This window comes from Talpa occidentalis, unplaced genomic scaffold, assembly GCF_014898055.3.
Source record: "Talpa occidentalis isolate TD23 unplaced genomic scaffold, MPIMG_talOcc4v2.1 talOcc4.2, whole genome shotgun sequence".
NCBI lineage: Eukaryota > Metazoa > Chordata > Mammalia > Eulipotyphla > Talpidae > Talpa > Talpa occidentalis.
The window spans coordinates 141,284,385-141,302,647 of NW_023602073.1; the positions used below are offsets into that span (position 1 = coordinate 141,284,385).

Below are 18,263 nucleotides of genomic sequence, written 5' to 3' on the forward strand. Positions count from 1 at the left end.
GATGCGGGAGTTTCCTCCATCCTCTGCCCTGGGAAGGCTGCTTTCGTGTAAATCTGGATTAGGGGGTCTGTGTGCAGTAGACATTGAATGGATTCCCAGAGGTATTTTTCTCACAATGGCAGTGTCACTTCCTTCCTTGGGAATATGTCCAAGTTTCTATTACGCAGCAAATCAAATCCAAACTTCTCATTTTGGATCCAGGGTCATCTCATGCCTAGTTTCCTCCTGCCTTTTGATCCTCTTTGTTCTTCACAGTCCTCTGCTTTAGTCAGATCCTTCTCTTCCCTCCTTTCTCCATCTTGCCTTTGCTCGATTCCAGTGTTCACACTTGGGATCCCAAGTCCTCTCCACCAGACCAACATGACTTTGGAGGAAATAAAATAGAACTTTTCTATTTTTCAGGAACCAGAGGTCATTGTGGTCTGGTTCTAGATTTACAGCAACAAAGCATCACTTTCCTAACTTCTCTTTTTACAAGTTCTTACTAGCATGATACCTTTTTTTTTTTTCTTTTCTTTTTGGCAACCCTGTATGTCTGGAGCTTCCTAGTCTCCTAGGCAAAAAAAGTAATAGCAATGTAACTTTTTAATTGCACTTAAAACCCTGCCCATCTCTCTATTTGATACATAAGGAATCGTAGAGGAGGTAACCACAAAACCCAATTTAATTAGCAGTCCTCTGAGGGCAAAGTAGGGTAAGAATAAAGATTATCCCATTAACAAGAATTGAGACGACTTGCTTTTAAGCTGCACAATTTTGAAAATTAAGGGGATATCCATATTCTAACATTTAACAACAGGAAGCACAAGCTTTTCTAAAATTTCCCATCAAAACACGGTTTCATAGCAACAGCCACTGAAAGGTAAAGCCTCTGTGATTTCGATTTTACTGTCTATTATGTGTTCTTTGTGACTCAATCTAGATGGGTAAGAAATGTCAACCTGAGACTAAAATTTTTTCTGATGAATGGAAACATTTGAAATTATCTCTTTCAGTAACTAAAAAGCAACCAATTTATTAAAAGACATCTGCATGGGCCTATTTAAAGTTCTCTATGTTAGCCTTTAATAGTTTGGGTCAAAATCTTTGAAACTTCTACCTACAACTCACTCAATTTTTTCTCTAGGTTTTAGCAGAAGTGAGTAGGATATATTATTGGAGGTTGGTTTTTAAGATTTCACCTAAAACCTAGAGAAGCAAAATGGCAGACATAGGAAACCTGGTGACTGCCCTCAGTGTGGGTGGTAGTTATGTACCTAGCACTGCAGCTGCCCATTATTTTCAGATACTGATGGATGCTGAGTAGAGGTCACCACTCTTGATTAATATAACTGGGGTTTCCACACACACGTCTTCGCGAAAACTATAAATTTTCAGGGCCTCCCTGGTGGCGCAGGGGTTAAAGACAGCACTATCAAGCTATTCCAGCCACTGCAGCAAGAGTTCGATACCCCGCCAGCCAGGAGCAACCCACATGGCACAGCAGATCCTTCCAGTCTCACCCACTGCTCCCCTCAGCAGTATATTTCAGGCAATCTGCTTATTCTGCTCCCCACTCTGTCTCTGGTGAATCCTCTCACCCCCCAACACCTCTGGCCTGTACCCCAGCTCTTGTATGCATAAATAAATAAATCTTTAAAACTATATAAACTTTCATATCTAAAGTAGCTTCAGCAATGAAGGATAATTTCTCCTTGAAATGCTAGGTTCACACATTTTTACTACTTCTATTCTCCCCACTAAACCTGTTGAATTTGTTAGCAACAGTTTTCTTTCTACTACTGCCACCTCACTCTACCAGTTTTTTCCCTTGCTCATTCATTTTTTTAGGTCATACTTTTGAATCTTCTTTATGGACAATTCTTACTTCTCTATACTTGAGGTGATTGTTTCCTATGTAAGATTATTACATTTCTATTGTTGGCTCAGAATTACACACAATAGTAGAGAGACATTCCCTCAGTACAGTACACTGAATATTCTAAGCTGTGACCACTTCTTTCTCCCCGCCCCACTCTGTACAATATCCTCATGCCAGATATATTACAGCAGTCATACTTTACACGCATTGATGAGACTGCAATTTAGGGAAATTCCTTGTGACCCAAAAATATATTAACAAAATGGTAAGCAAAACACCAGCCCTGAATGCAGAACTTGGGGACTAAGGGCCTCAGAGTGATGAGGTTGTTGACTAAGAACAGGCTGAGTCTGGGAGCTGGGGAGCTGAAGTCAGAGACTAAATGGACTCACCATCAGAGAAAGACTAAGCGAGGAAAATACACTACAGACTAGGAAAATACACCTTCTCTAATAGCTGTTTCCCCTGATATTGTGTTAACTCCTACTCTGCGATCAGATATACACCATATGTGCACGTGGGAACTCTAAATGGAGGGACGCGCAATCTTCATGACTAGGAAGATTCAGTGCTATGAAGCTGCTATTTCTACAAAGTGATGTGCCATTTGAATGCAAGTGCCATTTAAGTCCTAACATGATTCTTTGGAAAACCTAAGTTGGTTCCCAAATTACACAGAACAAAGGAACTAAAGAAACAGGTGAGAGGACTTGCTTAAATATCAAAAAAAAAAAAAAAAAAAAATTCTACAAAGCCATAGAAAATGCAGATGTTTGGCATTAGCCCTGGGGTAAACAATAAATTAGTAGAAAAGAGAGCCCAGGAAACAAAATCCACACACAGAGAAACTTACATGACAGAAGCAGAGGTGCAGGTCAACGGGGGACAGATGAACTGCTCATTTATGGCTTTCAGACAGCTGGTTATCTGCACATGTAAAAAACGTGAATTGGAATCCTACAGCACACCATATACATACACATGTAATTCAACATGAATTAAAGATGTAAATCTTTAATTTTTATTAAAGCTTTATTTATAACTTATAGACTATAGAATATCTTAAGGACTTCTTAAAATACAAAAAGTGTAAAACAGGGAAAGCCTAATAAATTTGACATTAAACTTAAATTTCTTCTTTTTTTAAAGATTTATTTATTTATACATACAAGAACTGGGGTACAGGCCAGAGGTGCGGGCAGTGAGAGGATTTACCAGAGACAGAGTGGGGAGCAGAACAGGCAGACTGACTGAAACACACTGCTAAGGGGAGCAGCGGGTGAGACTGGAGAGGTCTGCTGCGCCATGTGGGTTTTTCCCTGGCTGGAGATCAAACTCGTGCCACAATGGCTGCAGATAGCTTCATAGGTTGCGTCTTAACCCCTTGCACCACCAAGGAGGCCCCTAAACGTAAATTTCTGACTGAAATGCACAACCTGATCAAACATCTAGACCTAATTTTCAGTTTACAGGACATACCGAGGTTGGATGACACCATGAAGACACCATCAACTAATTCTAAAATGTGGAACATTCTACCAAGCAACGGGATTGAATGCTTCAAAAAGCCAATGTCATTTTTCAAAGGGGTTGGAGGTGTAGGGGTGGATGAATCAATAGCAGACTATTCTAGATTGAGAATAAAATGATAGGAGCAATCCACAATGCAGGAATCTTAAGCCTGGGTTTGAAAACAAACCAAAACCTGAAAATTGCATTCTTGCGGCAGTCAGGGAAATCTGAATAGACTGTAAGTATAGAATTACACAGGGTTGTTAATCTAAGTGTGACAATAGTATTAAAGACACTTCCTGTTTAGGGAATATGTGGTGAAACCCTGAAAGGTGATATGTCACACGTCCTGTTTACCTACACATTGTTTATGAAATGTTAGATCTGGATGGAAGGTAAATGTATGTTCATTGTATTCCCCCCCACGAGTATATGAGACTTTTCATATAAAAAAGTTGGGGGGGGGGCTAAAACTTGGGTGCTTCCAAGGTAAGGGAACAGAGGGCCCTGTGGAACATGGTGGAGGACCATGGGGGCTTTGCAGGTGGGTAGGGTGTGAAAACAAAAATTTGTAGAGGTTTGAAACTATAATCCCTAAAACAATTACAATATGTAAACCAACTTCCTCAATAAACATAATGGTCACAAAATGAAAGATGTTCACATCTAATCATGAAAATGAATTACTCACACTCTCTAAGTAAGTCCTTAAAAGGCAGGCAACATGAAATGGGCAAAAAACATGAAATAAGCTTTTCAAAGAGCAATCAGTAATGAATAGATATGAAAAGATTGTCCAGTTTATTAGCATTCTGGAAATTCAACTGAGACTTCCACTCTGGCCAAAATGGAGTTAACAGGGGCAGGATTTGCCTTCTCCATCTTAAGTAACTAAAAAACAGTACAAAATATATGCACACGTTTTTAAACATTGGACAGCAGCTAGTGCTGGACAGTGGCTCTTGAGAAAAAGCAAACAAGGAAAGCCCTACCATTGTTCAAGCTTCTTGCATGGAGTTTCCAGGCTATCGCACTAGGGCAGGGGAGTCCAAAAAGAGCCTGGCAGCTCCGAGTAGAGAATTTAGAAGAACCAAAGTAAAATCGGTAGGGCAGAGTCTAGTGAGGAGGGAGAGTTCCAGATCTACAGAAGTTCCCCCCTACAACCCCCTGATCATCAAATGAATACTAAAAAGTGTGTACACATGAGGAAACTACCCAAGGGTGGAACCACCAAAAAAGCAGCAGTGCAATTTGGGGAAATATATAGGCTCCAAATAGTACTTGTTCCCAATAGCCAGAGTGAAGAAATCTCAAAATAAACCAGGGAAAGGGAAAATTATTCAGAAGGCTATTGACTCATGAATGGGTCAGATTAGCCCTAAATTAAAGGCGCTTCTGGTCCCATCTCATTAATCCTAAAAGCAACCTATGAAAGGATCAAACTTCTTCCAAATAACTATATCCCAACGCTCAACATAATTAAAGGAATACCAAAAACTCTAGCACCCAAAAATGTAAAACCCCAAAATTCCCAGGCATGGAAAGAAGGAATTACAACTCAATAATAAGGGAGATCAGTAGATAATGACACAGATAATAGAATGGCCAACCACATTAAAAGAGCTATTAAAAATACACTCTAGATGTCATAAAACAACAGCAGAAAGCATAGGCATGTTCAGCAAAGACACAGAAAATACAAAAAGACCCAAATGGAACTTCTAAAGAAAAAAGTATAATGTCTGAGGTGAAAAATACACTGGACGGTATTAACAGATTAGCTACTCTAGGAGAAAAGATTAATTAACTTGAGGACAGGGCCTCCCTGGTGGCACAGTGGTTGAGTGCTGGGCTGCAAAGCTGCCCCCAGCCTCTGCAGTGCCGGTTCAATCCCCGGCCACCGGTGAGTGTCCCACTTGGCGCGCAGACCTCTCCTGCCGCGTCTGCTGCTACCCTCAGCAGTGTACTTCGTCAGTCTACCTGTTCTGTTCCCCACTCTGGCTCTGGTGGATTCTCTCACCCTCTCGCGCTTCTGACTGTACCCAGTGCTTGTATAAATAAATAAATCTTAAAAAAAAAAAAAAATTAACTTGAGGACAGAGAAATGGAAGAGAGAAAGAAAACAGGACTTAACCCAAACCAGCATCAGTGTGCTGTGCGAATTGTAAGTGACCTAACAACAAGCAGCCTGAGCCCCAGAAGGAGATGAGGAAGGGGAGGAACAGAAAACATAATTGAAGAAATAATAACTAAAAATTTCCAAATTTTCTAAAGCATAGACCCACAGGTGAATAGTCCCAATAGACATGGAAAAAACCTATACCAAGTACATCATACTGGCTTAACAGCAGTGATAAAGAAAACCTTAAAAGCAGCCAGGGGGAAACAACACATTACACATAGCACAGAGGTAATAGTAGCTTTCTTTCAGAAAGTCAAAATAAGGTTACATCCACTAATGACTTACAAAATTAAAACATCCGAAATCAAGAAATGTTGCAGATGACGTGCGGAAAAGCCAACCCACGCCGAGCTGGCCAGGGATGTGTAACGCCCGCTGTGGATTACGATTCGACACCAACTGTAACGCCAGAGATATCCAGGCCACACACCCAACAGTGCTCCTAGATACAGATGCTCATAGCAGCATTGGCTCAACAGCAAAACAAAAACAAAGTCCCAAAGTCCATCAACGGAAGGACAGAGTGTGGACTATTTATATAATATTACACAGCAATACAGATGAATGACTCTCAAAAACCACTAAGTTGAAAAAAAGCAAGTCACAGAGGTAAACATACATTATACCATTTATATAAAATTCAAAAACATACAAAACTTAACATTTTATTTAGGGATACAAACATGTTTTAAAGCTATAACAACAAGCAACTGGATGACCAACACAAAACTTAGAATAATAATTACTTGAGGGCATATAGGGCACTTCTAAAATGTAGGTATATTCTATCTTAAGCTGATTGATGGGTACACAGATCTTTATTATTCTTTATACTTTATATATACAAGTTTATGTATTTTTATTTTTATGTATTTTATGAAACACTTCATAAAAAAACAGTGGAAAATGTGACTTTAAAAAAAATGAAGCACACTATTTATGTATAACAATAAAATTAGTGTAAAAAAGTATACAAAGAAAATGTTCGATTCTTTATTGTCCTTCAGTGTCCCTTATAATTGGTATTACTCTAAAAGGGCCATAATCCTAATATGGAAAAAAAAAAAAAAAAAAAACAAGCAGTTAAAGACTGCTTTGACACAAAACCTGAACATCTGATATTCTAAGTTAGACGAGAGTAAATATGGGCGCCACCCACGTCAAATACTTCATGTTTCATCTGTACTTCGATTTTTCTTTATCTTTGGACTTCTTAGGACTCCTGCTTCGGTCTCTCTTTTTACTCCTTTCTCTCTCATAGTGATCTGCTTGGTACTTGGACTTGTGACTACTGCCGTAGTGGCCATCCCTTTCTCGGGATCTGCTACGACTTCGCTTCTGTGGTCGGTCTCTCTTCTCACTCTTTTGTTTCTCCCAACAGCTTTCTTCTTCTTCATAGTGACCAAAGCCCATTTCCCTGTAGATATCCTGTCGAAGGAATGGCGAGCGAGTTACAAGTAAATCAGTAAGATCATCATTCTATGGGCACGGTGATTAATAAAAACTTAGACAAGTTCATCATTAGCAAGCAGATGAAACAGCTCCAATTTGAACACCATCATTTGTGCCAAGAATCTTATAAATTGAAAAAAAAAATTCAGAGAAAGATTTAACTATTTCTCTTAATGGCCTCATTGCCTTGTATCTACTATTTTAGCTGAACTGAAAGATCATATCCCAAACCAGGGAACTGAAATTGCTAACAGAAGTCAGAAGTCTTTAAGACTTTAAAATCGCAATATCTAGATCCTGGTTTTGGTGGTCACTCTTTCTGCCTTCCCTTCTCAACTCTCCCAAAATGTAGTTGCCTCACTGACCTGAAATGAAACTAAAATTTCCACAAGAGTCCTATAAAAGATCCTATAAAACATAATTTAAATAGCATAGTTGGAAGAGGTGTTAGACAAGTCAATCAGTCTAAAAAGAAAATTGATAACTGCACTTTGTTCTGAGTGATTATTTATAGTGTTTTACAATAGCTCCTCTCCAAACTTTCAAATTAATTTTTCTTTAGATTGATGTTTTTTTTTTTTTATTTTTTTTTTTTTAAGATTTATTTATTCATTTATACAAGCACTGGGTACAGTCAGAAGCGGGGGAGGGTGAGAGAATTCACCAGAGTCAGAGCAGGATGCAGAGCAGGCAGAAGGACCGAAGTACACTGCTGAGGGGAGCAGCGGACGGCAGGAGAGGTCTGCGCGCCATGCGGGACCCTCCTCCGGTGGCCGGAGAGCAGCCGGGGATCGAACCAGCGCCGCAGAGGCCGCGGGCAGCTTCGCAACCCAGCGCTCAACCGCTACGCCACCGGGGAGGCCCTAGATTGATGTTTTTATTAAAACTATTATTTACATATTGCTTAAAATGTCAATAATGCATTTCATACTATTCTTAATAATTAATTAGCAGTAGAAAATTTCCTTATTGGAAGCAGTAGAATTTTCCCATAGGACTGCCTTGTCCTATCCCTAATTACAAAGATTATATCTCAGCAAGTAAGTAAAAATCTAAAGAGACCAAAGCCAACACTCTTTTAAGAGTCAATTCAAAATTTCACCTTTCTACAGATTTCTCAATAGAAGGGCAGAATTCTAAGCACTACACCCCCAAGAGTATCCACTCTGTCAACTTAAATATTATTATAGTTGATGGAAGTGTCTAGCTTTAAAATCCAGAGGGATGGATGTCAAGGGTTAAGGACTGAGTTTCAAGCAAATGATTAAAAATTATTTCATATGCTCTCTGGATATAGAAGATTACATCTGGCATGGAATTTATAATACAAAATATAACTTGACTGTTATAATCAAAGTGGAGTATATTTGTAGAGTATATTATAAGCTGACTCATGATTCTGCACCAGTCCCAACTGCCCTTGTTATCTGTAAGATCTGGGAGGTAGAAAAAATGAGTAGGTACCTTGTTTTAACCCCTTACCAACTATTTTCTAGCAAAATAAGACATCCCTAGATAAAAGAATTGTTTTGCTTCCTATAGCACATATAAAATTTAAGTACCTATGTATTATTCTGTCTGTACACCTAACAGTTATTTTTGTATTAGTTGAGACACAGCTTTTTAAATGTGTAAACTATTAGCTGGCGGATAACTCCATAAACTCTTCAGCACACTATACAAATATGCATTTAAATGCTTTGAGTGTTTAAAATAACAGAGAGTTTATATAGTACTTAAATATGAAAACATTAAAGAAGTTGAAAATCTGAAATGGACTAAAACCATAAAACCTCTCTGACCTGGAAAAGTTTTCAAAGTTAACAAGCTTTGAAATCCAGCAGCTCTTAGGTGCAAGTGGTCTTTGCTATTTAGGAGATGTATCAAACAAGAAATACTCTCTTGAGGTTAGATTCATCAGATAAAGTTTCATAGAGAAATTAGGAGTTGACTTGGTCATCAAAGAGTGAGTGGGTTTGGGCTTGAACTGGTTGCAAGAAGGCAAGGAATGTAAGCAAAAGATGAAAAGTAGGTAAGAATTAGCAGCAGGAGAAAAGTTTAGATGGCTGGATGAAGCCATATCAGAACAGATACGCTAGGCATGTGCTTTTGCAGTGTAATATTACCCTCACTCTAGAAATAAGGAGGTCGAGGGCCAAGAGACTGACACAGGTTGAAATAATTATTTAACTGATCAGTAATGACATGCAACACAAAACTGAAATGGGGGTGGTAAAGAATAATGAAAAAAATAAAACCCACACCTGACCAAATCAAAATAAATATCAAAGTTCTAGCTCTCCTACAGAACTATAAAAGGCATAATCTGTAAGGTCAGGATCTTCTTATTTAAGGAGAGAAAAAAATTAATTAGATGGGCTCCAAGTCCTTCCCAGTATGGACTTTTAAAATTTCAAGACTAAAGACAAGATGACTAAACTAGCACATGGTCAAAAAAAGAGGGTAGGGGGCGGGATTTGAAGCAGAATACTTAGTGAGGCTAATGACTTACTATAAAGTAATCAAAATCAGTCTAAGCAACTAAAAGCTAAAGTCTCTCGGGCTAAATAAGAGCTTTTCATTAAATCACTGAAACGACACTCAATGAGTATAAAAACAGCAAAGCAGAGGTCCAAATCATAAGAATCGTAAGCACCCATGAAAACACAGTGAAGGACTTAACAACTAGTGTGCATACTTCTCAGGCAGGCAGCCCACAGCTCAGCACCCATTTCCTGTAACCACAGTAAAACACAAACCACAACAACAGACACATCTTTGGAATTAAAACATGAGGTGGAAAAACCAAACAGAAGTTTTCAAGTCATACAGTCAGGTTGCTGCTCAAAAAAAGACAAAGAACTTGTAGAACTAAAGCATTCTTAGGAAACTAGGTTCACCAAACAAAATACAAACAAAGAGGAAAATTTAAGCTATACTTGAACATTATAGTAAGTGAAAATTCCCTTTAATGAATGTATTTTTGAGACTGCAATCAAAAGGGTAATAATCAGAATAGAGAAAAATAGGGCCTAATGAAATCTTAAACACTGATGCTGTTTTATTAAAAAGAGAAAATCAATATAGCCATATTATTAAATCAAACTATAAAATTAAAAACCACTTTAATACACTTTGGGGGAGGGCCTCCCCAGTGGTGCAGCGGTTGAACACTGGCCTGCGAAGCCGCCCGCAGCCTCTGCAGCACCGGTTTGATCCCCGGCCACCAGCAAGGGTCCCACATGGCGCGCAGACCCCTCCTGCTGCACTCGCTACTCCCCTCAGCAGTGTATTTCATCAGTCTCCTGTTCTGCTCCCCGCTCTGGCTCTGGTGAATCCTCTCACCCTCCCGCGCTTCTGACTGTACCCAGTGCTTGTATAAATAAATAAATAAATCTTTAAAAAATATATATACTTTGGCAGAGAAATAAAGTTAAGATATTATTTAGAACTTAACAATTTTAAAGTCGCCAACCAATTTAAATATATTTTTTTAAAGAATATAACAGTATTCCCCATGCCCTTTACTCCATGGAAAAAGGAAAATATTTGCTACTATAAAGTTATATGTAACCAAGCAGCAGAAGAAAAGAAATTCATAGAAGAGGGAAAGGCAGAAATCACAGAAATAAAAGGCATCCAGTCTTTGGATTTCTTTAGACCTCTGGTTATCTCAAACACACTAATGTTTACCTCAGGCCTAAATTCACTGAAGATGCGTACACATGCAGAATGAGGAGCTACAGCTCGAACAACACATGCGGAGGCGAGATTAAGGGCTTTATAGAAGAAAACACACCAAGTATTCATAGAAACATAATAAAGCCACCATTAAAAAAGCTTAATAACCTTAGGCTAAAAGAGTACAGAAATAAGAGGCAAATCTTCCAGTTAGATCATGGTGGACTATACCACATGACAAATTATATTAGAATAGCAAAAGGATTTAGGAAAGAAAACTGGTGAGAATATATGCCAGGTAAGAAGAGCAGCTATGGAAATTTATACCTCTGCTGAATGACAGCAAAGAGCAGGGATATTTTCTTATCTAGAAAATAGGAGATCAGGATATATACAAAAATGCTTGGTAAAATTAAAAAATAATGAATAAACAAAAAACAATCCACATAAAATGGTTATCTACTCAGAGAGAGGACAGGGATAGAAGGTAGATTCTCTGTATGTACCATTTTGTAACTTTATATTGGAATCGAATAAATAATTTTTAAAACTATGAATTTTTTTTTTCTAAAGATTTATTTATTTTTGCATACAAGAACCGGCGTACAGGCCAGAGGTGTGGATGGTGAGAGGATTCACCAGAGACAGAGTGGGGAACAGAACAGGCAGACTGACTGAAATACACTGCTGAGGGGAGCAGCAAGCAAGGCAGGAGAGGTCTGCTGTGCCATGTGGGTCACCTCCCTGGCCAGGGATCAAACTAGTGCTGCAGTGGCTGCAGATTGCTTCATAGGTTGCATCTTAACCCATTGTACCACCAGGGAGCCCCCTACAAATGTTTTTAAAACAATGCTTAAGCACAGAAAAGAAACAAATTAATTGAAATTTGAATTCAGCTAATGGTCTTACCATAGAGAAACTATTTCAAAGAGTAACTGGACTACTACTCTTATTTAAAGAGTAACTGGGCTACAACAGTAAAAATAATGATAGCCTGGGCCTCCCTGGTGGCGCAAGGGGGTTAGCACCACACTATGAAGCAATCCGCAGCCTCTGCAGCACGTGTTTGATCCCCGGCCAGCCAGGGAGCAACCCACAAGGTGCAGCAGACCTCTCCTGACTCGCCCACTGCTCCCCTCAGCAGTGTACTTTGGTCAATCTGCCTGTTCTATTTCCCACTCTGTCTCTGGTGAATCCTCTCACCCCCCACATCTCTGGCCTGTACCCCAGCTCTTGTAAGCATAAATAAATAAATCTTTTAAAAAATTAATAATAGCCAGCACAGAAAATGTTTATAAACAACATACCTGAGACATTTTCTCACTTACACAGAAGAGGAAACTGTGGCTCACAAAGTTAAATAGCCTATTGAGATCATAAGCAGTGTAGAAATTTATACTAGCTTCTCTACAGCAAATCCTCTACTGGGTTAATCATACTATATCTCTCCATCTCTTTTCTTGGCTTGGCATTCTCACCATCTTGACAAGTTCTATCTACCCAGTGAAATCCTCCTGACCACGAGAGCTCAGCTCAAATGTCCTCATGTGGCAAAACAAAAGCAAGGGGCTATAATGTATTTTACTTTTTATTAAATTGAGAACAAACAGCTAGCTGGAAATTATTTCTTCTCTTCACAATCATTTTCTTTATGGAATTTTTATTATCATTGTCTTACAAAATGTATTTTCAGGAAAGCTTTTGAGATGATCAAGTTAATTATTAGTGCTGCTTTTTATTTCATACATTGAATACAGAAGGGCATAAATGTCTTACAGATCCTAAAACCTCAAGTAATATAGGTGAGGGGCCTCCCTGGTGCCGCAAGGGGTTAAGCACCACACTATGAAGCAATCCGCAGCCTCTGCAGCATGAGTTCGATCCCCGGCCAGCCAGGGAGCAACCCACATGGCGCAGCAGACCTCTCCTGACTCGCCCGCTGCTCCCCTTAGCAGTGTACTTCGGTCAATCTGCCTGGTTTGTTCCTCACTCTGTCTCTGGTAAATCCTCTCACCACTACCCCTGCATCTCTGGCCTGTACCCCAAGTCTTGTATGAATAAGTAAATCTTTAAAAAAAAAAAAAACAGAATTATAGGTGATATCACAACACTTGGTGATAAATTTAAAAGAGAAATGAGAAAAACTTTTAGCACATTAGTCTCACTCATAGCAGGAATCTAGAAAACTTAAATAAGGGACCAGGAAAATGAATAACTATAAGAAAGTGAAAATCAAAATCAACAAAAAACTATGAACCAGAGACACTTTTTGAGGGGTGGGGGGCGGGAGGGGAGGGATTGGGGTCAGAATGGGGGGGTTGCAATTGTATGGGGGATATAAAAATAAAATTTATTATAAAAAAAAAAAACTTTTAGCACAAACACACTTGTTTTTGATGACACTAAGCAAGTACCCACAGGTCTAGAAATCAATCTTGCCTCACAATGTGGAACTATATATTATTTTAAAAACAATCATTTATAATTTGTAATACAAATTCCTGAAAATTAAAGCTTATCCTAATGAAATCATCTAGGTTTTAGAGTTTGGAACACACCCACCTCTGTTCAGAACTGTACCCTTATTCTCTAAATTTTATCATTAAGCTGTAATTAATAAAGGAGTAAAATATTTCCCTAGAGTTAAGCCTGTGTATTAGTAAGTACTGTACCTGGTTAGTATTTTTGATTGGCATGTAGTCTTCATCTTCTTTTTCCTCAGAGCAGTGACGGGTTTTCTTCTTGTGCTTTTTACTTGTATGTGAGTGACTTGATTTTGAATCTTCTGCCTGCTCATCTAGTATAAGATCATATTTTGCACTGTAACAGTTAGTTAAGGACAAATGTGAAAACTGACACTGGTAATACATTAAACATAAGAATCTATTAAAAGCATCAAACACATTATTACCAAATTATTACATTTATGTGAGTCCTGACACAATCCTATTTCTTAACAATGAAACACACTATAAAAAGAAAACACAGATTACTTCAACATTTATGAAAAATCTGAACCAATTAACCGTACTGAACATTCAACAAATAACAGTGTCCTAAAGTTCACCGCATGTACCAATGATATTAGCTTTGTATAGGGTTTTAAAGTGCCTCATAGGGGCCTCCCTGGTGGCACAGGTGATTGAGCATCACACTGTGAAACTGTCCGCAGCCTCTGCAGCACAGGTTCGATGCCGGCCAGAGGGAGAGAATCCCACATGGCGCAGCAGACCTCTCCTGTCTCACCCGCTGCTCCCCTCAGCAGTGTATTTCGTCAGTCTGCCTGTTCTGTTCCCCGCTCTGGCTCTGGTAAATCCTCTCACCCTCCCATGCTTGTTACCCAGTGCTTGTATAAATAAATAAATAAATCTTTAAAAAAAAAAAAAAAAGAGGGAAAATGTGTCATTTTCTATTTCATCCTATCAAATTCCATTTTCACTTTTACCCATGAACATATATTACTACAGCTAGTGTTTTAAATGGACTTTATTTTGTTGTAGTACCAGGAACTAAAATAAATTGCTTCATAGTTTGTTTCCCTTTTGTTGCTTGAAGACCACAGAATTTATAATGTTAGTTCTCCTTCCTGAATATATATAAGGACCTCTAGAATTTCAAAATACTCAGGAGGTATATACTGTATGAGGTATAAAAATGGACATAGGAGTTTTAGAGAAAGATTCACACAAGATAAAAATGAAATACATAATACAGTTACACTGATTTATACTACTAGGTTTATTATTCCAAAAATAGTAACTGTATGGGAAAAATTAAAGATTTTTTAAACAGATTTATTTTATTTACTTATGCATATAAGAACTGGGGTATAGGCCAGAGGTGTGAGGGGTGAGAGGATTCACCAGAGACAGAGTGGGGAGCAGAATGGGCAGACTGAAATACACTGCTGAGGGGAGCAGCCAGCAAGAGAGGAGAGGTCTGCTGGGCCATGTGGGTTAGCTCCCTGTCTGGGGATCAAACTCTGCCACAGTGTCTGACAATAGCTTGAGAGTGCTGACACTTTAACCCCTGTGCCACCAGGGAGGCCCAAATTAAAGGTATTTTGAAACACTAAATCTTTTAATAATATATTAAAAAAAAATTTCAAAAAATAATATACATGTGGATCCCTTTTATATTAAGTAGGAGCTGTAAAGATAAAGAATTTTAGAAGTATTTAACTATATATATATTTCAGGGTGTTATCTATGAAATCCATTATAAACAAATTGTTTTATATTACGACCCTGTTAAAAGTGTTTCCCATACACACTCACAAAATTGCCTGATCTTCCTCCTTTACAGAATTAATCATGCATTTATACTCAGATTGTATTTAACCACACATCTAATTAACCACACTTCTAATATATCACATTGTATTATGCTGGAGTTAGTTGAATATATCTGTCTTTTCTTTTAAAGATTTATTTATTTATGCACACAAGACCTGGGGTGCAGGCCAGCGATGGGGCAGGGGAAGGGTGAGAGGATTCACCAGAGACAGAGTGGAGAACAGAACAGGTGGATTGACTAAAATACACTGCTGAGGGGAGCAGTGGACGAGACAGGAAAAGTCTGCTACACCATGTGGGTCAGCTCCCTGGCCAAGGATTGAACTCATACTGCAGTGTCTGTGGATAGCTTCATAGTGCTACATCTTAACCCCTTGTGCCACCAGGAAGGCTCTCTCTTTGTCTTTGCATCAAATAAGATATCTTATTCACCTCTCTGGAATTTGTGTATCTTACACATAGTAGACATTTAACAGGATAGTATCTACATTGTTCTGAAAAGCAGTAATAGCATTATGGGATTATGTTTAATGACAGAAACTGGGAACAACAAAAAGCCTAGGAATAAAGATATACTTAAATACATTATAGTACTATATTTTTATTATAAAAGAAGTTACAAACAATGGTGAATACTTTGAAAACATCTGCAAAGGTGTTTATGAATAATTTAGTGAAAAAAAGCTTAAAGCAAAAACTATACCTGATTATAAACTTCATATAACATCAAGGCTTGAAAGGAACAAAGGGAATGAAAAGCATCATTTGTGTAGGTGGTAGAACTATGAGTGAATCAATTGCATGATTTAATTCAGAGGTCCGTATTTTCTCTAATATACTCTAATGCCTCAGAATAAGAGAAAATGTTCAACTAATACAACATCTGCTAAAAATAATTTTAAACTAGAATGTATTTTGAGGAAGGATGACAAGGACTAAAAGAGAAGTTTTCAAAAGAAAGCTTAGGGCCTCCCCTGGTGGCGCAGGCGGTTGAGTGCCGCGCTGTGAAGCTGTCCACAGCCTCTGCAGTGCCGGTTTGATCCCAGCCGGCCAGTTTCGGCGAGGGTCCCACAAGGCAGGGCAGACCTCTCCTGTCGCACCCGCTGCTCCCCTCAGCAGTGTATTTCGTCAGTCTGCCTGTTCTGTTCCCTGATCTGTCTCTGGTGAATCCTCTTACCCTCCCTCACATCTGGCCTATACCTCGGTTCTTGTACAAATAAAAAAAAAAAAAAAAAAAAAAGCAAGCAAGCTTAGGAGAAGGCCAACACATGGAGCTATTTGAGTGGCATGTGGACAGACTAGTGAAGACAGACACACTTCCCTCGGGACTAGAAGTTACCATGAAAGCCACAGCTCTGTGCTTTCCTTGGAGATATCACTTCTACTTAAGATTCTACAGAAAAACACTCCCTTCTGGCTTTTCACAAGATGGGGACCTGTACTGCCCTAGGACTCTTCCATTATCTCCCATGCTTTTCTCCTTAGCACCAGGCCACACTGCTTCCAGAGCACTTCTGGATCTCCTCCTATTTCAGAGACAAATCCAACAGTCCTACTGAGTTCGCCTTGGAGCGTGCTATAGACATGCTACTCCCTCTGTCCAAAAGAGCAGTTTTTCAAACTGATGATCATAATCCATTAATGGGCTATAATATCCATTTAGTGGATTCACAGCCAGCATTCTTTAATAACACAGAATAAAAACTACAGTGTGTGGCACCTAATGAACACAGTATTTCAATTATGTGGGCTTCTGATTATACTTGGATTATATTGATTTCAACTGTATTTCTCAGATGATGCTACACAAAGAAAACTGCATCCTACCTCAGCTCCCTTCTTCCCCATATTCAAGTTGCATTTTCAATGTCACTCCTAATGTCGTGGTACTTGAGGGTCTTTGAGGGTACTTGAGCCCCAGATCTCAAAAGTGTACTTCTTGAAACACCATAGACATATTTAATTAGTGACAATTATTTAAATTCTGTGCTTCCCCCAAACCCAACAATAAAATGTAATGTCCACGTGTGGGGGTTGGAGGGGCTGGTGTTTCACTGCTAAACTGGGCATGTAACAAACACCAAGTAAGAATTGTCGATTACGTGTTATACCACCAACACACTTGGGATATTTCTTTATTTCATCCTTCCTCACTTAGCTACTATCTTCTATTCACTACTGCAAACAACACTTTTAGAAGGCACCAAATCTCTCCGAAATCTTATGTGTTAAAAACAACTTTGCAATCTCACTGACCTCTTTTCTCCAATTACTTCTCTGAGATTGAGTTTGGTCAAGTTTACCTTTCCTTTCTCCCTACTGCTACTTTTGAACCTTATTATTAACAGTCTACACCTACAGCAACTTCACTTTCTCACTAAACCCGTAAGTACACCTGAGGCCTTTTTAATTGATTTAAGACAATTTCTCTACACATATATTATCCTCTGAATCCCCTTTCCTTGCCATAGTAACATGTATCATAATACATTTAAAAAACTAGATGAGTTATCTCTAATCTTACATATTATAAACATATGTTCTGTCCTTTTAGTATTATACCTGAGATTATAAACACCTTCCTAAAATAAAACCCGTTAATTATCAAGAACATAAAGATTATCCTACTGGGTTGGATTCATGAATTTCTTTTTGGTTCAATATTCTATTGAAAATGATTAAGTAGTTTGTGCCTGAACATGTTTCTTCTCCATCAACTTCAAAAGGCTAACAGCAGCACTATACAATATAATACAATACTAGTCAGAGTTTAACATTAATTAAAATTAAACAAAAGTCCATTCTACCTGCTCACTAGCCACAGCAGTAGCAGCTGTACCTACAAGGACACAGGGTGCATGTCCAATACTACCAACATGCCTAGCTTCCTTTTTAACTCTTACTAACCTATCGTCTTGAATTTAAAACATTTTAATGCTACGTACTCTTTCTTTTCAACTTGAATTACCTATAAGGGGAGAAAATGTCTGCATCTACTTTATATTCTAAGGTTGTACTTCCTTTTATTTGTTCTACATATTCCCCTGTCTCCATCTGCAGTTACTAGTGGTTAGCCTTAATTTAATTTCAAAGATCTGGTAAATAAATCAAGGTGTATTCATCCACACATGTTATGATTCTAAGATTTCAATCACATCAGCTCTAATGTTATTATTTTCAGACCAAGTCTTAGCTTTCTGTTTGGCTTGTCACCATGTGAAAGTCTCTCCTTATGCTGATTAAGTCAGTATACTTCAGACAGTGTCCAGCTCTTATGCTT

At 38.5% G+C, this 18,263-nt stretch overlaps 1 protein-coding gene across 1 annotated transcript in view; it reads right to left on the minus strand.

Moving 5' to 3' along the window:
* Nucleotides 1-6,172: 6,172 nt before the first annotated feature.
* PPIL4 (peptidylprolyl isomerase like 4) overlaps nucleotides 6,173-18,263 on the minus strand; it is a 37,481-nt gene continuing 25,390 nt past the window's right edge. Inside the window, exons 12-13 of the mRNA XM_037520551.1 lie at nucleotides 13,361-13,508; nucleotides 6,173-6,983 (exon numbers count right to left, since the gene is read on the minus strand). Of these exons, the coding sequence (XP_037376448.1) occupies nucleotides 6,732-6,983; nucleotides 13,361-13,508 (400 nt within the window). The 3' untranslated portion in view covers nucleotides 6,173-6,731. The remainder of the gene's footprint in view (nucleotides 6,984-13,360; nucleotides 13,509-18,263) is intronic.